Source organism: Giraffa tippelskirchi, chromosome 5, assembly GCF_054371585.1.
Source record: "Giraffa tippelskirchi isolate mGirTip1 chromosome 5, T2T-mGirTip1v1.2.pri, whole genome shotgun sequence".
Lineage (NCBI taxonomy): Eukaryota > Metazoa > Chordata > Mammalia > Artiodactyla > Giraffidae > Giraffa > Giraffa tippelskirchi.
The window spans coordinates 5,508,358-5,533,030 of NC_137279.1; the positions used below are offsets into that span (position 1 = coordinate 5,508,358).

General features: G+C 54.4%; 1 protein-coding gene across 2 annotated transcripts in view; it reads right to left on the minus strand.

Moving 5' to 3' along the window:
* Positions 1–1,957: 1,957 nt before the first annotated feature.
* PLXNA2 (plexin A2) overlaps positions 1,958–24,673 on the minus strand; it is a 228,006-nt gene continuing 205,290 nt past the window's right edge. The window contains exons 19-32 of one of the 2 annotated variants that reach the window (XR_014055223.1): positions 23,956–24,099; positions 23,451–23,685; positions 20,517–20,659; positions 19,585–19,853; positions 17,653–17,719; positions 17,202–17,348; positions 16,426–16,585; positions 15,968–16,071; positions 9,954–10,053; positions 8,588–8,765; positions 6,617–6,786; positions 3,915–4,127; positions 3,142–3,292; positions 1,958–2,467 (exon numbers count right to left, since the gene is read on the minus strand). Coding sequence is in view for 1 of the 2 variants with exons in the window: in XM_081495369.1 (XP_081351495.1) it covers positions 2,372–2,467; positions 3,142–3,292; positions 3,915–4,127; positions 6,617–6,786; positions 8,588–8,778; positions 9,954–10,053; positions 15,968–16,071; positions 16,426–16,585; positions 17,202–17,348; positions 17,653–17,719; positions 19,585–19,853; positions 20,517–20,659; positions 23,451–23,685; positions 23,956–24,099 (2,190 nt within the window). In the remaining variant the exon portion in view is untranslated. Of the gene's footprint in view, positions 2,468–3,141; positions 3,293–3,914; positions 4,128–6,616; positions 6,787–8,587; positions 8,779–9,953; positions 10,054–15,967; positions 16,072–16,425; positions 16,586–17,201; positions 17,349–17,652; positions 17,720–19,584; positions 19,854–20,516; positions 20,660–23,450; positions 23,686–23,955; positions 24,100–24,673 lie in introns of both variants that reach the window. The other variant, XM_081495369.1, reaches the window with a different exon arrangement.

A 24,673-nucleotide genomic window follows, 5' to 3' on the forward strand; every position in this document is an offset into this window, starting at 1 on the left:
GCCCATCTAAGCAGTGGTGTGACCAGACCACCTTCATTCGGAGCTCAGAAGAAAAATGAGGGGAGGGGCTTCACTCTTCTGTGGGCACCACCGCTCACACTCCCCTTGCCAGTATCGCCTCGCCTTTCATCTCCATACATCGTGGGCTCTGAGCTGATAAGCTTTGGGTGCTACGAAGGGCAAACACTTTGGCTTAGTGCAGAAGGCCAGTCATTAGGATTTCTTTCAGGCTATTAGCAGGGCCCAGAGAAACTTCTAGCAGAAGTCGATTATCAGAAGGAAGCGGTCTGGGCATGGCTGGTTGTGAATTATAATGAAAACAGCGCGTTTCCTGAGTATTTTGCTGAATGCTTTTCTCTCCCCATTTGTCAGCCGCATTCAGGCAAGAAACCGGAGCTGAGGCGACCCGGTGATGTCTGCCGTGCGGTGAGCACAGCGATCCAGAGCCACACACCAGCCATGGAAGCCAGCCCTCAGCGCGCCCCCTCCCCCAGCCCCTTCCTAGCAATCCAGTGTGGTCAGCAGAGTCTCTGGAAACTGGAAGGGCTTGGAGGTAAATCCGGGCCCAGAGGAGCTGGGGCCCAGAGTTAATCACAGAGGAAGTGACCCTGGTCTGGTCTCTCCGAGGATGGCTGGTCCCACTTCCCGGCACCGCAGCCCCTCGCAGAGCAGGGCAGATGGGACCTCTCCAGCAGCCTCCGTTCCCATCCCTCTCCTTCCTCTCATCCTTCCCACTCTCTCTGTGGCTGCCTGCAGAGAACTTGGAGCTGGCTGCTTGTATCCATGCCAAGGTGAGAGGCCTGGAAGCTGGTGGCTGTCCAGTCACCAGTGCCCTGCACCGGGGGGAGTGGGGTCCTTTCCCAGGATGCCCCCACCGCCTTCCACAGGGCCTCCGGATCAGGGCATGGAGCTTTGGTCTCTTTACCTGGAAACTACACTCAGGACAGCTGGGCATCCATGGATTTAGGTGTCAGCAGGAAAGGCAGAAGCCCAGTGAGAAGCCACCTACTTGTCCTTCGAATTCATGAGGATGCAAGAGGAAGAGAGAGAGAGAGGCAGAAGACGGAACCTGGGGATGCTACAGTCCTCTCTGCTGCGGCCAGTGCTCAGACCACCAGGAGCGTCCGCATACGAGCGAAGGGTCATCTCCCCTCTCTAGGCACGAGAGAATAAAACAAAGAAAGCACAACAATAAATACTGCAGCTTCTTGAACCTATGCTCTTCAAGTATTGCTTGCTGTAAACAGTGTTTGATTTTTCTGTTTAATTGTAAGAAACCACGGGCGGACTGGAGCAGAGTCCGAACACCCATGTCCCCCCGTCAGCTCCCGAACGGAACTTCCCAGAGGCCTGGCCCGCACACCTCCAGGGCCCTGCCCCCGGGGAGCCTGGTTCACCACGGGGATGGATATAAGGCAGAGCTGCTCAGCGTCCTTTGGGAGACCAGGCGTCCACTCTGGGAGAGGCCCAGCTCTCACGTCTGGTAGTCACTGTAGGGAAACCCGAAGGAAAAGTACCAAAATCAGCTCCTCACTTGTTGAGGTTTAGGTTTAAAGAAAACCACCAAACAGTAGCAGAAAGCGTCGGTGCTCTTGAGACACACAGGTCCGCTGGAGAAGAGGACGCACGGATGTGCAGATATAAAGCTCAGCTTGCCCTCAGCAGGGTGGAGCCCGACGGCTCTGCCGTGTGTGCAAAGTCCCGCCTTCCCCACCTCTTCTGGTTTCACTGGCCTGTCTTCCTTCGGAGCGTTTGGTGCCAACTTGTGCTCATTCTTCTCCCCCTCACTTCTTAGACAAAGAAGATTTCAAGGGCAAGGAAAGAATCATTTTCTCTCAGCATCTCTTTGTAGACTTTTTTCCAGCTGTTGGGAACCAGGAGTTGTGCGAGGAAGGAGGGACGGGGGCAGAAGAAGGAAGGGGGACAGAAAGCAGAATTAAACAAAAGTTGGACGGGATGAACAGGGAGGCTTTTTGTTTTATTTCTGGTTTTCCTTTTTCTTAAAAAAAAAAATTAAATAAAGTTCTCATTATTTCCCCAATATACATCAAATGAGTTTTCATGCAAAGCAGCAGTCACAGAGGCAGAACCGTGCCCAGCTGCGCCTCTCAGCTTGAAGAACCACCTTCTCCAGGCCCCTGCGTCCCTCTCGGCGTGGGTGGCTGTGATGCCGCTGGTCTCTCCCTGCAGGGGCCGGCTGGGACGAAACTTGGCTGGCGTAGGGAGAGGGGCCCTCCCCTCTCCCCGGGGTTAGGGTCTCAGGGGACAGCAAGCTCTGGGGCCTGACCCCCTTCACTTGTCCTTCCTCCTGAGACGCCCCGTGTGACAGCTCTCACGGGTCCCTCTTCCCAGGAATGGGAGGCTCCGTCTCTCAGCTCTCAATGGACATGGCGTTGATGAGCTGCTCCACCTTGTACGCCAGCCGCTGACGCCGCGCCTGCTCGTCCTGCTCCAACGCCCCGATGAGCTGAGGGGCGGAAACAAAGGTGGGGCAGGCTCAGCACGCAGCATGCGAGACGGCTTCCCCCAAACCCTTCATCCTTCCATCTGCCTTTCCATCCTGCCCAACGAACACAGCTCTAAATAATGCAGATGATTACCTGAACAGCTACATGATATACGTATGTGTGTGTATGCATGTATTTATCTAAAGCTTTAGAAACATTTGGCATACAGGAAGTGCTGTCTAAGTGTTAGCTATTACTATGACTGCCACTGCTACTACTGTGCTCAGGTACGATGCTGATGCACGACTTGTTGTCCTGATGTTGTCCTCTTCAGGATCTAGCCATGTCCACCTGTCTGTCTGAAAGGTAACTGACAGCATCTGCCCAACTGCAAAGAATAGTCTGATTTACTGTTTCAGAAGGGATGAAATTCATCATCTACTTTGAACTGGGCAACAATGACAATATTCAATAGAAGTGTTATGGATCACATTAACAATGAAGACAAGACAATATAAGGTGTAAGAAGGCACAGGATGAATCAGGAGAGGATAGGTTGGCTTCCAAAGAAAGAGCGGGTGACTTTTTGACTCCATGAATGTTTCTGGAATTACCACCCTTGGCTGTGTTTAAGGATGGAGCCCAGCTTTCTGGTTAACCTGCCTGGTCCTCTGGGTGTGGGTTTCCGTCTCACCTCTTCGCTGTACTTGCTGACATACGAGTAGATCTCATTGAGGGCACTCAGCATGTTGAACTCCACGGCATGCAGGCGGGACTGCTCGGCGAGGTAGGCGTTCATGTCCTGGTCACTGATGGCGGGGAGCTTGGCGATGTCTGCATAGTATCTGCCAGAGAGAGGACAGGCTCCTTGGTGGGAGACTCAGCAAAGACTTGCCTATACGTACCCTGGCCCCAGGACCCCAGAGAGGATGGGTGTACCCCAGCTGCTTCCCTGTTTCTCCTCTAACGAAGCTTGCTCTGGCCTCGGCTCTTAAGCTGAGTTTGGGGCCTGGATACTTGTTCTCCCTCAGCCCAGAGTCCACAGTGCTGTGACCAGACTCTCAGTATTCACATTCCAGTTCAGCGCCCTGCTAGCTGTGTGTCCTTGGGTAAGACACTTGGCATCTCTGTGCTTCAGGGGGCCTCCTTAGTAAAAAGGGGATGATAATAAGACCTACTTCTCAGCTCTGTTGGGTATTTTAGTGAGACGATACATACAACATCTTCATCAACATGCTGGGTGCTTAGCATGTGCTCAGTAAAGGGTGATCAGAATGCTAAATCTGACTTACAGGGTGCAAAGCTCCCGTTTCCTCCCCCAGCAGGAACTCTGGGCAAGGGAGAAAAAGATGAGCTTGAGGTCTGGAAGGGACCACAAGCATGGCTTTGAGTCCTTGGTCAGTGACACCCAGAGGAGGGAATGAAGCAGGCACTGGGGTCTGGGCAGGTCCTCAGGATGCTACTGACCTCTCCACCCAGCTCTTGTAGCTGGGGATGTCCTTGGCGTAGAGCAGCTTGTTGGAAGGGGAGTCCTTGCCCAGACGGTGCTCTGAGGTCGAGCAAGAGTCCATGAAGGTCTGGGCCACCACAGAGAGGCAGGCATCCGTGATGCTACCCTTGTGGATGTCAAACACAAACTGGGGGTTCTTGATCACGTTCACCCAGAAGCGCAGAGGGAGGCTGGAGGAGAGGGCAGAGGGGTCTCTGAGGGTTGCGTCCGGGCCCGGCCCCATGCCACCCACTAACATTCTTCCCTCCCCCGCTAAAGCAAAATTCTCTCTGAAGGGTGAGAGAATGGAATCACAGAAAACTGGTCCAGCCAGGGCTGCTAATTTAGCCTACGCTTTGACTGACGCTGGAAGGATGAAGCCCCATTGTGCCCTAACGGGGCACAGACCTCGTCCTTCAACAGCTCGGAAGTGGGCGTGGGTGGCTTTGCTCCCTCCTGGAGGTCTTTTCCAAAGATCCCTGTGCCCCCAGGGAAGCCCAAGTCTCGAGGGCCTGCACCGCTTTCTCAGAGCCTCAGACAAAGCCCCCAGGCTCTCAGAGGCCCCTTCCTGGTGCCCGTGGCCATTGTCTGGAAGGACGGGGCAGCAGCCCCAGCCTCGAAGCGGGCACAAAGGCCCCACCTGGGTTCCCCGCCCAGCCGGGCCGGCCGGCTGCTTCCCAGGGCTAGCCCCGCTGGCCCTGGGCGGAGGGATGGGCTCCCCTGGGGGCAGCTCTTTCAGAGCTCTCCCCAGGGCGTTCTCGGCTCCGGGCAGGGGCAGGGGCAGAGGCAGAAGAGGAGGCCATTGTTGGCACGCTGGGAATGACTCGCTGGGGCTCCGCGTTTTTCCCACCCCAAGAGCAACTGATCAGTCGTTAGGAGAATTCTTTCTGCGAGTTGGGGAATTTATAATCGGAGGAGAATGCGTTTTCTCTGCTCCTTTGGCCGTGAGGAGGATAAGCCCATTTATTCCCCTTCAAAATCAGAACAGCTGCTGTTTCTGTGGCCTTTTCCAACTTGGCCCTCCTCTCCAGCCGCCCGCCGGCCCTTAACTCTTTGGGCTCCTCTGCGCAGTGAGCTCTGTCCTCCAGCTTGTCCTCTGGGCCGACCTCCCCTCTCTCCTGCCTTGTCTTTTGACTCTCCTGGACCCCAGACCTTCCCAGATGTCTCCGCACCCCATGCCAAGTGTTGGGAAAGATCAGCTTTGCCCAGATCCAAGGCCTTCCATTAGGATTTCCGCCTATCTTTGCATTTAACCTGGAGGAGGTGGCCAGGGCAGAGAGGTGGCTCCTCTGGTCCACCCTCCCTTCCCCTGGCAGCTCTGGAAACTTCCAGCGTTCTCTCCTTGGACATTAGGTATCTGAGGTCTGGCTAAGTGGACTCTCCCCCCCACAACTCCAGGGGAAGGCGTTTCTATGACTTGGCCAGAAACAGAAGCTGCAGAGAGGAGGATGATCCAGAACTTTATCTTGATTTCCTTGCAATCACGCTGGTCCGGGCTGGGGGTGGTGGGGGGAGCTCCAAAGCCATGGAACAGCCATGGCCCTGGCCCTGGGTATGCGGACGAAAGGCCGGTCTCAGGGACCTGCCCTGGGGGGCTCCACGCCCCAAGACCACCAGAGCCTCTTCGATTCGCTCCACTGGGATCAAAAGCTGCGGCCTCTGGAGGGCTTGGCAGCCACAACACCCTGGAAAGGGAGGGATAGATGGGGTCTGGGGCTGGGTTTCCCCCCAGTGTTTTGCTGGTTGCTAGGACTTTTGATTCCTAAATAACAGCCGGGGCCCATCTGTGCCGGCTCTGTTTTCTGAGGAGAGGGCTGACTCCAGACAGCTGTGTGGGCGGCCTGCCCAACCCCAGGGCCTGAACCTCCTCTCTCCCCTCTCCCTGCTCCTTCCTGAGGGAAGGTCTGTGCTCGGCCTCTTGGCCAGGCCTGAGGGACCTGAGGGCCCGTCTTTAGCTTGGTGTGTGATCCAGGTTCAAAATCCAGCAGAGAGAAGTCTCGTGCAAAGGGCCCCGGGGGAGCCATCTCTCCCACTGCTGGGTCTGCCCGCGGAGGGCCCCTTAGGGGACGGAGTCTGCCCGCAGGACCTCCTGCCCGTGGCTTCCTGAGAGCCGTGGCACTGGGGCAATCACTCGGCCTTAAGGGGTTGCATGTGCAACGGCCTCCTCTCGTTGGTGGGCTCAAGTCCACGGCAGGTGCAAGCTCTCCCACAGCACTGGCCAGGCTCCCCCGGGGTCTGAGTTTAATGCAGCACTTTCCCCATGTCAGGAAGTGCCCAAGACTCTGCTGTGCTCGGGAGGCCTGCGCAGCCTGGCCCGCTCTGTTGGTCTTGGATGTGGCTCTTTGTGTGGGTTCCCCCGGCTGCCTTTCCCGAGAACCACAAGTCAGAGGAGGAGGTGCGGCCTGGGGGAGGGTCTCGGCCTGAAAGGGCAGGAGGTCAAGTGTGCATGTGTCCTGGTGCTGGGCCCTACGCTGGGCGGGCTCTGCCTGGCGCCTGGGGACCACGTCGGCTCTGCAGAGCGCATGTTTGTCCTAGGAGCCTTGGATTGCCCAGCCACGGCCGAGAACAGGTTCCCGCCCCCATCACCCTGGTCCCTGCTGGGCCCTACTCCATGCCCCCGCCCCCCCGGGTCCTGGCCTCACCAGGCTGCAGCCCGCCCTGGGCTGCCCGAGGGGTTTACCAGTTGCTCTTCCAGGTGTGCCGCACATCTGTGTCATGGATGTTGTGTCTGTCTGCCTGCTCATCCAGGAAATCAAACATGTACTTGATGGCCAGGGGGAGCGCGCTGCCCCGGTGCACAGTGCTGAACAAGGTCTCAAACAAGTCGTCCACGAACTTCTGCAGGGTGCCCTGGGGGAGGGGCGGTGGGAGAGGGTGAGGTGGGGGGGAGGGGGGCCGGCTGCAGACGCACAGGCCAGATGGTGCCTTGCTTGGACAGATCCTGCCTCAAAAATCTGTCTGTGATGCCAGGCTGTGCAGACAGGGCGGTAGAGGTGGGGCGGGGGAGGGTCCTGTTGGGGTGTCAGGGAGGTGGGAAGGACTGATGGGCTGCAGATTACTGGGAAGAATCTCCTCCAACCGGGAGCCACGTGCACATTTATGCTTGTGTCCATGCCAGGTGGGTGTGGGCAGGGGGAGTTTGATGGAAGACAGCAAATGCTCTGAGCTCAGGCTTCCCACAGGGGATGAGGGGCACGGGCTGGTATGAGAGGGCACCTAAAGAACCAGCCAGAGGACTGGGACTCTCCCAGCAGGAGCAGGGGAGGACAGCAGAGGGTCTGGCAGGAAGGTGTGAAAGGGCTCACCGTGTGAGCAGCCTGGGATAAGTGGGGTCTGGAGTGAGGACTGGGCGAAGGGTACAGATCCAAGAACACGCAGGCACAGCCCTGATCACAGGGCCTTGGAGGGTATCGGGGGGCAGGGCCAAGGCTGGGCCTGGGGCCCACAGTTCGCAGGTTCAAGAAACATCTCTGAAGGTCAGTAAATGTCCAGCCTTTTGGTATCTCTTTGTAAGCATGCAGTTGCTAAGTTGTGTCTAACTCTTTGCAACCCCATGGACTATAACCCACCGGGCTCCTCTGTCTGCGGGATTTCCCAGGCAAAATTACTGGAGCGGATTGCCATGCCCTCCTCCTGGGGATCTTCCCGACCCAGGGATAGAATCCACATCTCCTGCATCTCCTGATCTGGCAGATGGATTCTTTACCACTGAGCCACTTGGGAAGTCTGGTCTCTTATCAGTATATTATTCGAAGCAAAATTTGAGACACATTCTCTGATGGTGTATTTCTGTGACACTTCAGGGAACAAGTCTGAGATGCCATTGTATTAGAATTTCAGCAGCATTTCTGTGGGATCAGTGGAGGAGAGTCCTGTCAAAACAAGCTATATGTGGTTGCAACGCTTATAGGTATACTGTTCTCTGCTAGGGAGGCTGGAAAACTACTTTAGATCTCAGCTTCTGTCAGCATTTGGGGGGTAGAAGAGATGGCTTCCCAAGTGGCTAGTGGTAAAGAACTCACCTGCCAATGCAAGAGACTCAAGAGACATGGGTTTGATCCCTGGGTCAGGAAGACCCCCAAGAGGAGGAAATGGCAACCCACTCCAGTATTCTTGCCTGGAGAATCCTATGGGCAGAGGAGCCTGGAGAGCTACAACCCGTGGAGTCGCAAAGAGTTGGACTTGACGGAAGCGACTTAGCACCCACACACGCAATGGAATGGGCAAGGGTAAGCTTTCTCTTAGATTACCAGAAGGACCGGGCCTTCATGCTTTTCCTCCCAGTGTGGGCAGAGAAGGCACTGATGGAGGAAGACAACATATCCGCCCATCTCATATTTACCAATAAAAACCCCAGTATCTTCCTGAGGGGTATGGGGACCCAGAAGCACCAGTCCTCTGAGGAGTAATGGGGGGCCTATGGAGTGAGCCGGGCAGACAGGACCATTGTGATTTTTGCTGCAGGGTAGAGAACAGTAGCGGCCTGATCTCCAGGGAAGCGCGCCCCAGGACGAGGCCCTCCTTGTCCAGGTGGGTCCCCATGAGGGGCAGAGCCCGCAGCATCCTCCCTACGCCATGGGCCGGGTAGGGGCTGGGGCAGGACACATCTCTGAGGTACCCTCCCTGGGCGGGGCAGAGCAGGGACTGTTACCTTGGTGGCCAGCAGCCGGGTCAGGTAGATCTCAGACACCATCTTGCTGCCCCGGTCCCCCTCCTTCTGGTCCCCGTGGTCGTGGTTCTTCACCAGGTGCCACACCTTGACCCCACTCTCCAGGTCCGGGGTGATCATGGGGGCCCGAGACCGCAGGCTGTCGGGGCTGCCTGTGTACCTGAAGGAGGAGTCTGAGGAGAAGGGGGCGGCGGAGGCCCGTGAGTGACTCATTTCCTCATCCTTGCTTGTAGAATCCTTCTAGAATCCCTGCCCACCTGCTGCCTTCACTAAGAACAAGCCGGTTTCGATCGGAAGGGAGCCCTTGGGGTTTCATATTTGGTGGGTTATTTTAGGGATCCTTGGCTGGCGTGCGGACAGCTTGAAATCTTTTTGCAAAAAGAGGATCTAGAAATTCTGTGAGCCAGAGCGGCCCTGGGGAATTCAGGAATACCTCCTTCCCTGGATGCTTCCAGCCAAGAACAATCAATAGGTAGAATGTCAACCAGATGTTCTCACAGGGGCTTTGATCGAAGTGTGGACACTGAGGGTCTGTGAATGGAAAAGCTGCCTCTCAGGAGTTAAGGCTCCTTCTTACTGAGGGGCCCAGAATACAGAACTGCCTGAGCCTCTCCTGCAGCTGCTGGCTTCAGGCCTGAGGGTCCTTTGGCTGGACGGCTCGAAGCCTAGCGCCACCCAGAACTGGAGGAAACAGAGAAAGAGAAACTGGAACACCTCAACCTCATTCCCAGAGGGCACAGGGCGCCCAGCACTCAGGTGCCCACATCGGGATACTAGTGAGAGCCAAAGGGAAAGGGAAGCGAAAGTGTTAGCCGCTCAGTCGTGTCCGACTCTCTGCGACCCCATCGACTGCAGCCTGCCAGGCTCCTCTGTCTATGGGGATTCCCCAGGCAAGAATACTGGAGTGGGCTGCCATGCCCTCCTCCAGGGGATCTTCCCGACCCAGGGAATCGAACCCAGGTCTCCCACATTGCGGGCAGATTCTTTACCATCTGCGCCACCAGGGAAGTTATTTGGTCCGTATCACCGAGAGCTAAAGGGGGGACGTTGTTAATGATTCGGTCAGGACAGTAAGCATACACTGGGACTGGGTTCTGTGGACGTCCCATCCAGGGGCCTCCTTGGTTCTGGGCCCTTCAGACTCCTCCATCAGACCTGGGCTAGCGAAGGAAAGGCGCACGGGGCCGCCTGGTGCCACAGCCCTGAGGAGACGGGCCGTTCCGGCCTCCTTTGACTGCAGGCCAGCAGCAGCAGCGGCACAGGCCTCCCACTGTCAGCAGGGTGGAGAGCAGCCCCTGGAGTCACAGAAGACGCCGCTGGCCGCCCACGCTGCCTCTGCGGTCCTCACCGTATCTGCTGATGGACGTCCGGGAGATGCTGGCGGAGGCGGGGATGTTGTAGGAGGAGGTCTGCTTGGGGACCAGGGCCACCACCGATCTGTCTGACACCTGAGGAGGACATGAGAGAGACACTTCAGGTGAATGTCGGTACCTTGGGAAGTGGGACTGTCGATATTTCTAGAAGCTGATGGAATAGGTAAGGTAGAGGGTGAGGAGGTGAGGAATGCTAGGGATAATCACCGCTGCTATTTAGTATGGTAGCTACTTGCCACCTGTAGCTGCTGGGCTCTTAGAATCTGCCTAGACCAAAGGGAGATGCCCTGTGAGTGTTCGCGCTCAGGTATGCTGTCAAGGTACAAGACACACTGAATTTCAATGACTGAGCCTGCATAAAGGTCTGTCTCATTAATAATGTTTATATGAACTGAAATGCAATACCAACTGTCTCATTAATAATGTTTACGTTGATTACGTGTTTAAATGACAATTATTTTAGATCAGTGGTGTTAGAGACAACATTGTTAACATTACGTTCATCCGTTCATCTTTACTTTTTAAATGTGACTAGTAAAAAAATGGAAAGTTATCCACATGGTCTGCCTTGTGTTTCTGTTAGAGGGAGGTGGGGTAGCCTAGCCGGCCTTCAGTTCTGTGAGTTACGTACGACTGTCCCCATTTTACAGAGGAGGAACCAAAGCCCTGAGCGGCTGAGCCACCGCCTTCAAGGTCACATGCTTCACATACGATAGAGCCAAATCTGGTCACCAGGCTGTTGGGCTCCAGAGCACATGTTCTCTCATCGCATCCTAATTCGGGATTTTATTCCAAGACATCCTGGTCTGGAGCCCATTTTTCCCTTTTGGCTCTGATTTCTTTCTGGCCTGGGCCATATAACGGTTCAGCCACCTTGCGGAGGTTCCCCAGAGGGCAGCCGCTCCTGGGGACTCAAGAGAGAAAGAAGGTGTCTCGCCCGTCCTCTATGAGGGTGCCGAGGCTCAGCACCCAGCCTGCAGGGCGGCGGCTGATAAATGAGGCGCCATATTGAAGACATTTGGGGCCATTTTGATTTAAGATTACCCTCCATCCAATAAAAACGGAGAATCCCCAGAATTGTGGCGATCCAATTAAACCCCTAACGCAGAGGGAATAAAACAGCTATAATAATGTTATGGGCCATAAAACATTCCTATTAAACCATTTTTTATTTTAACAATTTTTATGAACTTTATAAGTTTGATTTATAGCTGCACCAGTCGTAAAACCATCTTTCTGGGTCTTAAATTGTCAGTCCCTCTCTCCCACCAAAAAAGAATTAAATGTTGGGAAGTCAAACTATAAATGAACATTAGTGCTAACGAGATTCCCTGATAGCCAGTTTTAGCGGTGGTGTTTAATTTCACCCTCCCTATAAATCTGGAGCCCAGGAAGTTTTTAAAAATCTCTTTGTTAATTAAGGTTATGCAGATTTTTCTCCTGTAGGGGCTCTGAGGACCTTTAACTCCTGGGAGGGTAACAAGAGGGCAATGCTTTGACTTGATGGCATAAAGCTGCAGGGTCTAGGGCTCTTCACAGTGCCTGGAAAGTGCCAAGGCAGAGTTACTTCCCAGCGGGGGCAGCTCTGTGGACTGTGGGCAGCTTGCCCCAGCAGCACCAGGTCTGACACGGAGCAGTAACTCCCCACCTCAGACTTTCAGGAACTCTGCAACTAGCATCCTAGAAATGATACTTGAATGCCTGGCAGGGGCCAGGGTTTATTCTTCCAGGGAGAATGGATTGTGTAATCATTTATGGCTTGTTGTCACCTAAAGAGAGATTCACAAGGTGACTGGAATGACCACAGTTCAACTCAGTTCCTGGTCTTATCACTAAATCTCTCTTGTCCTTAGTCTCCAGTTTTTCTCTTGACCAACACACGATGTAAAGCTGTGGTCAGGATGCCTGGCTGGGTCTGACCTTGCCCCTGCACTTACTGGTGTCATGGCTTCGGGAAAGTCACTTGAGCTCTCTGTGCTCAACTGTCTCATTTGTCAAAGGGGATAACTGTGTCTAGGTTTGTTGTGAAGATTAAAGGCGTTAGAGCAAGTAAAGGCGGAGAGCAGTGCCTGGTGCCCAGTGAGACTCAGTAAATGCTGGGGTTACTGTTGTTATTATCACCATCATCACCACCATCACCACCATCATCATCACTATCACCACCCTCATCAACACTATCACCACCATCATCATCACATCATCACCACCACCATCACCACCACCATCACCATCATCATCACATCATCACCACCATCATCATCACATCATCACCACCACCACCATCATCATCACTATCACCACCATCATCACATCATCTTCACCACCATCATCACATCACCATCACCATCATCATCATCACTATCACCACCACTATCATCACATCATCTTCACCATCATCATCACATCAGCACCATCATCATCATCATCATCACATCAGCACCATCACCATCATCATCATCACATCACCATCATCACCATCATCATCATCATATTACCACCATCACCATCATCATCACATCACCACTATCACATCACCATCACCACCATCATCACCACCAACAATCACCACCATCACCACCATCTTCACCATCACTATCACCACCCTCATCATCACTATCACCACCATCATCATCACATCATCACCATCACATCACCACCATCATTACATCATTACCATCACATCACCATCACCACCATCATTACATCATCATCACCATCACATCACCACCACCATCACCACCACCATCATCACTATCACCACCATCATCACATCATCTTCACCACCATCATCACATCACCATCACCATCATCATCATCACTATCACCACCACTATCATCACATCATCTTCACCATCATCATCACATCAGCACCATCATCATCATCATCATCACATCAGCACCATCACCATCATCATCATCACATCACCATCATCACCATCATCATCATCATATTACCACCATCACCATCATCATCACATCACCACCATCACATCACCATCACCACCATCATCACCACCAACAATCACCACCATCACCACCATCTTCACCATCACTATCACCACCCTCATCATCACTATCACCACCATCATCATCACATCATCACCATCACATCACCACCATCACCACCACCATCACCATCATCATCACCATCATCATCACATCATCACCATCACATCACCACCACCATCACCACCATCATCACCACCATCATCACATCATCATCACCATCACATCACCACCATCATCACCACCATCACCACCATCATCACCACCATCACCACCATCATCACATCATCACCATCACATCAACACCACCATAATCACCATCACATCATCATCACCACCACCATCACCACCATCATCACATCATCATCACCATCACATCACCACCATCACCACCATCATCACATCATCACCATCACATCAACACCACCATAATCACCATCACATCATCATCACCACCACCATCACCACCATCACCATTATCATCTTCACCATCATCATCACATCACCACATCAACTTCACTACCATCATCACCATCATCACCATTATCATCACCACCATCATCACCATCATCTTCACCATCACCATCATCATCACCACCATCAACATCACTACCATCACCACCATGCTCATCACATCATCATCATCATCTTCACCATCATCACCATCACCACCATCATCATCATCTCTCAAAGGGAAGAATAATCCCTGTTGTTCCCTGTCACCCAGGGCTAGCATGTGGGAAGTGCCTCGCACAAAGTAAATCTCAGTAAATATTTGAGGAATGAATGAATACATGAATGATAAATGACATCGGGGAACTGAAAGTGCTCTGTGTGATGAACACCGTAAGTAAAGAATATTCCATTGTTTTGGTTGGGAGTTGTAGCACAGACAGCCCACTAATAAGCATTAGGGCTCCAAAGACAGAAGGGCAGCCCACTGCTGCCCTCGAGAAACATACACTGGGGGGCATAACGCTCTTCTCTTTTGCCCTTTCTTCTTTGGTTCTAATTGGTTCATTACAACTGTGCGACAGGATGCATTCAGCACAGTGTGAAGCGGGGGTGGGGTGGGACCAACAGCGTGATTATAGCTGCTATGGAGAGGTGCACACATCCTGGTATACTCCACCTGTGGTTTCTAACACTCCCAACCACATTCACAATTTGGGACTGCGTCTCCATTTACTCATGAGGAGTTCAGGGAGATGAAAGTCACATCGCCAGTGAGTGGGGAAGCAGGGGTTTAAATAGTGCTCACAAATCCTTTTCTCTTCCTACTATACCACACACTTTCCATTTAGGGTTGGGGGTCCAGGCCAAACGTCAGCATGGCGAATACAAGTCAGTTAGGAGGATGGAGCCTGGAAGGGAATGTTTTGGGGTTTTTGCCCCCCAGCTTTCTGTGTGCGCCGAGAGGCTCCCAGCCAGGTCCTGCTGGCCTTTAGGACTCACAGCCTCCTGGCCCTTGGCACCTCAGTGTGTGAGAGCCCAGCATGCCAGCCCCTGCACACCATCCCCGTGTGAGGCAGGGACAGAGGGTGATGTTATTAATCAAGTAGTCCCACAGGGTCCTGCAGCCCGAGGCGCTTCCTCTGGTTGTTTGAATTTCCCTTGCTGACTCTCATGTCCAGCTTCTATTTTGGCATTTTTTTCGAATCCCAATCAGCCTACCTGGGCTTAATCTTACAGAGACCCCAGCTGTGAGCGGTTACCCTGCGAAGCAAGCAGAGTGCGAGTTGATACCTCTTGGATCTTTTGTTCTTTTGCTGGGATTTTTCTTTTTTGACTGTTCTTTTAGCGTGTCTGCCGGCGCGCTTAACACTCTACCTACTATATTCAGTCTATTCTTCTCGACTTCATGTGGCAGGGATCACCATTAACTCCATTTTACAGATGAGGAGAGCGAGAGCTTAAGCAGCTTCCCCAAGGACACCAGCTGGTAAGCGGCAGAAACTAAGACTCAATTCCCTGCTTCGTTGCAGGCGCGAAGCGGAAGGAAAGCCGCATTAGTCAGAAGTCAGAGAAAGCGGCAGACGCCTCTGAATCTGTCCTTGAAAGATGTGATTTTTCTGCATGAGAAGAGCTACACTCTGTATAGGATGGGACGATCCCACTGGACCCCAGGCCAGTTAAATCAGTTTCTCCGGATGAGTCTGGACACTTGCGTTTTTACACCCCCCAGTAATTCTCATCAGCAGCCGGGGCTGAGAATCACTGCTCTGGCCCCAGGGAGGAGTTAGACAGGGGAGATGTGCTGGGCTGTGTTTAGTCATTCAGTCGTGTCCGACTTTTTGTGACCCCATGGGCTGTAGGGGCTCCTATACTCCATGGGATTCTCCAGGCAAGAATACGGGAGACAGTAGCTGTTCCTTTCTCTGGGAGATCTTTCTGACCCAGGGATTGAACCCAGATCTCCTGCATAGAGGGTTGATTCTTTACCAGCTGAGCCACCAGGGAAGCCCAAGAATACTAGAGTGGGTAGCCCATCCCTTCTCCAAGGGATCTTCCCGACCCAGGAATTGAACCAGGGTCCCCCACATGGCAGGTGGATTCTTTACCAGCTAAGCTACCAGGGATTCCCTGGTAGATAGGGGCGACGGCTGCTGTTGCTAAGTCGCTTCAGTCGTGTCCGACTCTGTGCGACCCCACAGACGGCAGCCCACCAGGTTCCGCCGTCCCTGGGGTTCTCCAGGCAAGAACACTGGAGTGGGTTGCCATTTCCTTCTCCAGTGCATGAAAGGGAAAAGTGAAAGCAAGGACACTCAGTCGTGTCCGACTCTTAGCGACTCCATGGACTGCTGCCTACCAGGCTCCTCCGTCCATGGGATTTTCCAGGCAAGAGTACTGGAGTGGGTTGCCATTGCTTTCTCCGAGATAGGGGGTCAGGAAAACTCTTTTAGGGCTTGAGGGCCTTAGCGCAAACTTTAGAGGGAGGGGGCATTTTGGGAGGACCCGGGTCCCTGGCGCAAAGCCCCCTCACCTGATAATGCATGAGTGTGTTCAGCCTCTTCCAGTCGCCCTCGATCTTGGTCGTGATGTCCTCGTCCTGTAGCACGACCCTGGCGATCCGGCCTTGTCGCCACTCTGGGAGGAGGGGTGGGGGAGCAGTGTGAGGGGCGGGGGCCAGGACTGCCCCGTCGGGCATTCTCTAGGGGCCTGGGAACCCTGGCTCCCGCAAGCGGGGACAATGACAGCACTTAAGACGTCCAGGGGTCCATAGGGGCAAGGCTGGGAGGAGCCTCCTGAGAGGCAGCTGCGTCTGAGCAGGCAGTGCCCTGGGAGAAGTGTTTCACCCGGCCCCCCACCTGGGAGGGGGCACCCAGTCAAGCCCCCAGGAGGGGCCATCCACTGGGCAGGGCGTCCCGTCTTCCCAGCCCGCCCCCCAGCCCCAGTGCCCTCAGGAGGCTGCCCCGGCACCGCCAAGGCCAGGGCTCCTACCCAAGTCCATGTCCACAGCCCTGGGCCTCTGGGAGTAGGGCACGTTCTTGTAGACGGCATCGAGGATCTTCTCCTTGACCTGCGTGATGGTGTCACAGTTTAACACCTTCACTGGGATCTCTGGGCTGTTCTCGTTGTCAGGGTTGACGCAGTTCAGAATCTGCAGGTGGTGATTGGGGTGGGCAGGGAGATGTGAGGCGAAGACGTCATTCGAGGGTGGGGAGTGCAGCCCCGGAACCTTCTCTTGCCCAGGCTCCTCCTCCTCATGGGAGAAACGAGCATCTGTCTGCCTCTCAGTTTCCCCACCCTCCAGCCATCTGCCGATGGCAACCTGAGTCCTCTGCCCACTCCTCTACTTCTCAAAGAACCAGGACTCCACCCTGCAGCCCCAGATGGCTTAGGGGAGGATGCCATCCCGGGTCCAGGTGTCCTAAGGGTTTAGGGGTGGCTGCAGGTGAGCTGACCTCCCGCCTCCCTGAAGTCTCTACATTAGAAATCAGCAGACTTCTTCCCCGTAATGCCAACTTCCCTATGCCTGATGCTGGGCGACCTAGCGTAAACTGAGGCAATCTGAGCTCTTTGGGTCCACTCAATGAGATGGGGGAAGAGGAGCCCAGGCTGGCGTGCCCACCCTTGGGACCCTGGGCATGGACTGGGCCCCAGGCGGGTCTCCCAGCCTCGCTGTTGACCCTCAGGCTGGCTTTGCGGCCAGAGGCTGGGGCAGGGCTCAGAAGCAGGAGGTCCGCGCTGTCCCCCGGGGCTCCCCGCGTCCTCACCAGGGTCTTGTAGTCGATCTGCTGCCGGATGAGCTTGTCCTCGCTCAGCGAGTAGCGAGCCTCGCCCGTGATGGCGTCGATGGGGCCCTTCTCCATCTGCTGCTTGATGGCGCAGTAGAGCATGAACAGCGGCTCCCCGGCACACTCCTGCGGGCACGGGCGGGTGTGGGTGGTGGGGCCCCAGCCTCCCCACCCCCGCCCCCGCCCCGCCCCTGCTCTCCTGCGGCGGGCACAGGCAGGCATGGGTGGCGGGGCCCCAACCTGCCTCCCCCCCCCTCCCTCTCCTGACCCTGCTCCTAGGCCCGTGCGGTTTGGGGGCACCTGGCCAGGTAGGTTCCTGCTCCCAATGGGGGGACAGGCGGGCATCTGTGCAGCCCTGGTGGCCAGGCTCAGAGGGCAGCTCCCCCATCCCGCTCTCACCTCCCAGTCCCTGCCCGGCTTCCATCCTCACCTTCAGGAACTTGTGCAGGAGGAAGGCAAACCAATTGGTCAGCATCTTCTCCGCCACAGACTCTGTCCTGGGGAGGCAGAAGGGATGAGCGGCAGTCCTTCATGGAGGGCTTGCCAAGAGGGTGCCTGGCTCTTTGGGTGGACTATGGCCCAAGAGAACCCAGGGCTGGGAGCCAGGATGCTGCGTCCTGTCCCGACTTCACCCCGGTAGCAAGACGTGAGCCCTTGGGCCAGAAGCTTCTGCTTTCTGAGGCTCAATTTCCTGGGAAAATGGAGTGGCGCTCTGGGTCTCCAGACGCAGGTGCCAAGGACACCATCCTCCAGCCCTCTTCTGGCCTCAGGGGGATAAATGCAGTTTCTCTGTCCCTCTGAGGTTTCCTGCCTGGTCTGAATACTTTCTATGCATGTCTAGAAGGCCCCTGACACCTGCCCCTCCAAACACTCAGAATCAGACTGTCGAGTTCAAATCTCGACTCTGCCGTGGACTGGCTGTGCGATCTTGAGTAAGTCGTTCCCCTTTCTCTGGATTCAGTTTCCCCACTTCTAAATGGGGAATTAATCATAATAATAACCACCACAGTTAATAATGATAACCACCACCACCGGCGTCATCGTGTGCCCCACAGGGCTGCTGTCAAGGTTGAATGAGTCAACGTACAAAAACCGCTAAGAAGAGTGCCTACCCTGGGAAGCTGTCACCACCACTGACACAGGGGGTCTGGATCCGGCCCCTCACATAGAGAGCCGTGTGCATAAGCGTTTAGCTAATGGGGGATCTGCTTCTGCAAGCCTTGCCCCTTTGCTTTGCCACCCCCCACCCCCCACCCCCATCCCAGGCCGCAGCTCTGGGGACCTGGGAAGGAACAAAGCGGCTCTGACAGACCCTCAGTGATGAGGACGCTGGAGGAGGACTTTAACTCTCTGCACTTGGTGCAAATTATACCCTCTGGTTGCAGTAAATCCCAGGCATTTGCCAGGGCGGCTCAGAAACCCCGGGCCTGGGAGAGAGTGACAAAGGCAGAAGAAATTGTAGTTTTCTCCCCAGGCTCCTCCCAGCACCCTCTCCCTGCATTGTGCCTGCGATTAGCTCTAATTTAAATACAACAGTTCTTAATGAGAGTTTCTAATGCTCAGATTGGCAGAATGGGGGCTCTGTATTCATAATACAAAGCTACTCTTCCTCCCCCCTCACCCAACGTGGGGTCTAGAAGCCTGAGACCTTGCTAGGAGAAGGCTATGGAGGAGGTGGTGACGTGGAGGTGCTTCCAAAGCTGTTCTGGATCCCTGGGGCCTCCAGAGATGGTGGGCTCGGGGGATGGACGTCAAGGTCTCTGACCCTCTTCCCCACCAGGAAAATGGCAGCTGGGGAGGGGCTGGTGGTAGGTGCTGGTGATTCAGATCCTGGAAGCTGGGCATTGAAGGCACAGGCCGCACCAAATCCTTAGCTGGGTGCTGAAGGGAGAACTCCTCCAGTGATGGGAACAGCCTCTGCCTGCGTTTCCAACGTGGTGGCCACTTGTGGGGACCGAGCCCTGGGGATGTGGCTAGTGCAACGGAGTGACTGAGTCTCACATTTTATCTCATTTTAACTAATGGCCACATGTGCTACGGCGTTGGACAGTGACACTCGAGATACAGGGGGAGGGAGAGAGACTTGGAGATGAGTGTCATTTTGTTCATGAGGGAGCTGAACAGCAGAGACACCGCATCACTGGCCCCAGGTCTCATGACACACCAGTGGCCGTGCCGGTACTCAAGCTGGGATGCACTGGACACCCAGCACCTGCGGACCCGGCCCGGCCGCCTGGGGAAGGGAAGGGGAGACTGCACTGGGGGCTGCAGGGACACAGGCTTTCCCGGGGAGGGGCGCCGCCCCCACCACGACCCTGTTCCAACGCCGGCTGCCTCCCTAGCCCCGGGGAGCAGGTCTGACCTCCGGAGCAGCAGCTTGGGGTGGTTCTTGTTCTCCAGGTTCTTGTCGATGAGGTCGGACAGCAGCTGCTTGAGCACATCGGTGGCGTACTCCAGGCGGCCCTGCAGGCCCGTCATGATGAGCGAGGCCACGTTGCCACGGTCCCGCATGGAGAAGCTACGCTGCAGCTCCAGGGTGCGGATGAAGGTCAGCAGGAACACCTTGTTGTTGATGAGCTGCGCGAAGAGCTTCAGGGCCTTCTCCACGTGCTGCTGCCCATTGCCCTGCACCTGGGGGGCGGGGGGGGGGGATGGCAGGTGTGGCCTCAGAGGACCGGCTTCCTGCTCTCCTCGGGGGTGGGGTGGGGTCTCAGCTGATGACAACACCAGCTCTAGGACCCTCTCCATGACACCGATAGCCACCCCACCCTGGGGAGGTAGGAATGGCTGGTCTCTGAGGTCTGCGGTCTGCTCTGACCTCCCGGTGGGTGGAGAGGGTTGGTCTCCAGAGAGGATGCTATACATCTGATTGTGCCAAGGATCCAACACAACAGGAGCTACCCCATCAGACTAGCTGGGTTTAGTCCCTTCCCCTCGATCTCTGCCCTGATGTACTATCTTTTGCAAAACAAACTGAGAAATGAACGAGCAAACCTCACAGAATCATAGGTCTTTCCTTAAGCCACCTCAAATCCATTTGGAAGTGAGGCCAAATCTCAATTAATTCAGTTATTAATTAAAGAACGACAGTCAGCCTTCCCCTGGGATCATCCCAAAGAACCTGGGTGCCCCCTTGGCTATGATTTTCCTGTTCGGAAATGTCCCCGTGGTGCGGATGCTTCTACAGGCGGTTTCTCCTCTTCACTCCTGACCCTCCTCAGCTGCTAGGTGTTTCCTAGGAAACCCAGGCCCCGGGTCCCCAGTGGGCAGCTGGGTGAGGGAGGCAGGTGTTACCTCCAGCTCACGCAGGACGGGATGGTCCTCGATGCCCGGGAACAGGACTCGCATAGCATAGGTCCGATAGTCCAGGTAGGGGATTCCTGAGCGGTCCAGGTCACTGGTCAGCTCGTTGATGTCTGTCTGGAGCTCAGCAAAAGCTGGGAAGGTACAGGGGAGACAGGGAGACTCAGGAGGGGAGCCCAGACAGGGGAGGGGAGAGGCAGAGATGTTTGTGAAGGAAGAGGGAAGGGCTGGGGTGCAGAGATGGTACGTGTGTGGGGTTACATGAGTGCACCCCCAGAGGGAGTGAGATAGCTCCAGACTGCCTTTCTTAGGTGGTGGAAATACGGGTGATTTCTGTACTATTTCCTCCTTTATGTGTGTATGTCTTTAGTTGCAAAGTCATGTCTGACTCTTTTGCAACCCCACGGACTATAGGCCACCAGGCTCCTCTGTCCATAGGTTTTCCCAGTCAAGAATACTTGAGTGGATAGCCATCCTCTTCTCCAGGGGAATCTTCTCAACCCGGAAACTGAACCTGCATCTCCTGCATTGCAGGTGGATTCTTTACTGCTGAGCCACCAGGGAAGCCCACTTCTTCCTCTATGCTTATCTATAATTTTGAATTTTCTTTCTATGTATTACACGTGCTGTTAAAACAAAGGAAGCACGCATGACTTGGGTCATACAGGTGATACAGATGCTAGAGATAGGTGAGAGACTGGTTGAGCGGATCAAACAAAGACCAGAATAGGCAGCTTTGCTCCCCTTTTCCCAGCAAAAGAAAAAATCAAGATGCAAAGACCTTGGGGGAAAATGAAAATCAAAACCACTAGGAGATACCACTTCATACCCATTAGCATGCATGCGTGCAAAGTCACTTCAGTTGTGTCTGACTCTTTGTGACCCTATGGATTGTAGCCCGCCAGACCCTGCTGTTCATAGGATTTCCCAGGCATGAAGACTGGAGTGGGTTGCTGTGCCCTTCTCCAAGGGATCTTCCCAACCCAGGGATTGAAACTGCATCTCTTACGTCTCCTGCGTTGGTAGCCAGGTTCTTTAAGACTAGTGTCACCAGGGAAGCTCCACCCATTAGCATGACTAATGTAAATAATGGAAAATAACAAGTGTTGACAAGGACGTGGAAAAACTCAAACCTTCGTATCTTGTTGGAGGGAAAGTAAACTGGCACCGCTGCTCTGGAAAGCAATTTGATGATTCCTCAAAAAATTAAACATAGTACTACCCTATGACCCAGCAATTCCTCTCCGACATATATGCCCACAAGAGCTGAAAGCAGGGACTTGAATACATACTTGTACACTCACGTTCATAGCAGCATCATTCATGACACCAAAGGTGGGAACAACCCATATGTCCATTGACAGACAACCTGGTAGACAAAATGTGGTTTATACACCTAACGAACAATTATTCAACCCTGAAAAGGAATGAAATTCTGTCATGTGCTCCAATATGGATGAACCTTGAACACATGATGCCAAGTGAAATAAACTAGACAAAAGGACAAATTCTGTATGATGCCATTTATGTGCGGTTCCTAGAGTAGTCAGAGTCCTGGAGACAGAAAGTAGGAGGGCCAAAGGGAGAGGAGGGTGAGGAATGATTGTTTCATGAGTACAGAGTTTCAGCTGGGGAAAATGAGGGCGGTCTGGAGATGGATGGTGGGTATGGTCGCACAATATTTTGAACATACTTAATACCTCTGAGGAGTTCCCTAGGTGGTACTAGTGGTAAAGAACTCGCCTGCCAATGCAGGAGACATAAAAGATGTGTGTTCCACCCCTGGGTTGGGAAGATCCCCTGGAGGAGGAAATCACAACCCCCTCCAGTATTTTTGCCTGGAGAATCCCATGAACAGAGGAGCCTGGTGGGCTGCATTCCACGGGGTCTCAAAGAGTTAGACACACTTGAAGTGACTGAGCATGCACACTTGCTTGCACACACACATGCACGCAATGCCTCTGAACTGGAGGGGAGAGCACTGGGGTATAGGGATTAAAAAGTTAAATGGTAAATTGTATGCTATATATATTTTCACACACACACACACACACACACACACACACACACACACACACCCCTGAGAATGCCACCCAACCCAGCCTTAGGGTGCCCTGCCTGCCAGGCCCTTGGCCAACAGGGGCTTCCTCTTGATGGCAAGCGTACCCCCTCCTCTCTCTGCCCCACCCCCGGCAGAGGGAGGAGCCAGGGTCCACTTTCCCAGCCCATCTCCTCACTTTCATCCCACAGGGGGCTTGTTCCGATCTTGAAGTTTGCAGTAAAAGGAGAAGTGTTTTGATTCCTAATTGAGATGTTTACCCAGAAAGTCTGCCGGGTCCTCAGCCCGAGGGGGCACCAGGTATACTAGTCACCTGGCAGTGGCGTTTCTGGGGAGATGGAGGAAGCACAGCCTCCACCATCACAGTCTGAGATGCCCTGCAGGTGGCCTTCAGAGGCTCAGCCTGCAGCACGGGTGACAACGCCCTGGGGGAGGGGACGGGGCAGGAGGCGGGGGACGTGCTCTCCTGCCCTTTCTGCTGCTCCAAGGCCGGCCAAGCGGAAGGAGCCATCCCCACGTGGGGATCTAGAGTCGGAGGCCACGGTGCCCAGGAAGCTGTGGCCGTGGGGAGACTGAGCGCCACCCCTTGCTCCAGGAAAGAGAGGAAGGCGGCCAGATTGTGGGATGAGTCAGGGCACAGTGGGGCAGAATAGTGTGATCAGACCTGGGGATTCACTGCACGCATTTCAGCAGGACTTCTCTGGCCCTGAGAGCAAAGGAAGTTCAAAGGAAAACAGAGGTCAAAATGGAGCTTGACGGCTTGGGGTGGAAGAGATGGCAGTAAAGATGAGAGCTGTCTCAGAGAAGGGAGGTAATAAGGCTGGTGAGCAAAGCGGTTCCGGAAGTGAAGGAACGGCCCCGCTTACCTTCCTTACACTCCAGGGCCACACGGGACTCCAGGTTGTCCATCTGCATCTGGAGCCGCTTGAGAGTGAGGTCGTTCTCGCGAGACTTGCGCTTGTAGGCGATGAGCACGATGATGACGATGATGAGCAGGAGGCTGCCTCCCGCCGCGATGCTCACGATAGCGGGCAGCGTCAGCAAGCTGTCTGAGATGACACTCACGGAGCCGGGCGAGAACACCATCCCGCCCACGTGGACCTGCACGTGACACACGCACACGGACGCTGTCGGGCCGTCCAGTCCTTCTTGTTTCAGAAGGGAGAAGCCACAACCACACAGTGTGGTCTGAATACCAAACCACTTCCTGCTGATCGCCTGCCTTTCTTTTCCTGTGCTCTCTGCTCCTATCCATTTTAATATAGAACCTTGAGATGAGGAGATGTGGAAGAGGTCCAAAACCCTTTTGCTACGATAGATCATACATGCAAGGGGAGGAGGGAAGGAAGAGTAAGAAGCGGGTTCACTCACCATGACCTTGTGCTGCCCCGTGAGGTTGGGAGGCTCACAGAGGAGCTGCGTCTCGGACACGGTGACAGCACACGGGGTCTCTCCAACCAGCACCGTGTAGTTGAGTTTGGCACCTCCAGAGGCAGGGGGGCAAAGATTTTTGCCCTGCAGATAACAGCAATCTTATTAGGAATAACTGACACATGCACACAGAAGTTAATTGCCTGTTTAAGAAGAGATTAAAGAGAGAGGGTGAGGGCAGCAGTGCAAAAACCCAAGAGTGAGTCCACTGGAGAGGACGCCCAATGGCCACAATTTAGAGAGGAAAAGAGAAAGGGAGGAGAGAATGAAAGGCAAGGAGAGAGTGGTAAAGAGAGAGGAAGGAGAGGGCAAACAGCAAACCAGGGAAACGTTCCAGGGGAGGCTGCAGGGGCGAGAAATGAAAGTGGTGGAGTAACACATCCCTGGGCAGATGGCACCCGGGGACCGTGACCTCGGCCACAGATGAGGTCAATACAGGACATGGTTGTTTCCAACGCACTGCAAGACTTTTTGGTCCCAACATCCACAAGAACACAGAAATACTCTCCAGGGTTCTTTGAGAGTCCCAAGCTCAAGGTATATCACTCCATGGGTCTGTATCTATTCCTGAGCTCCCTTCACAGGGCGCTGACAGTGATGCAAGCCTGTGTGCATTGAAGGGAGGCGAGTCCGGGACAGGAGAGGGGTGGTCTGTCCA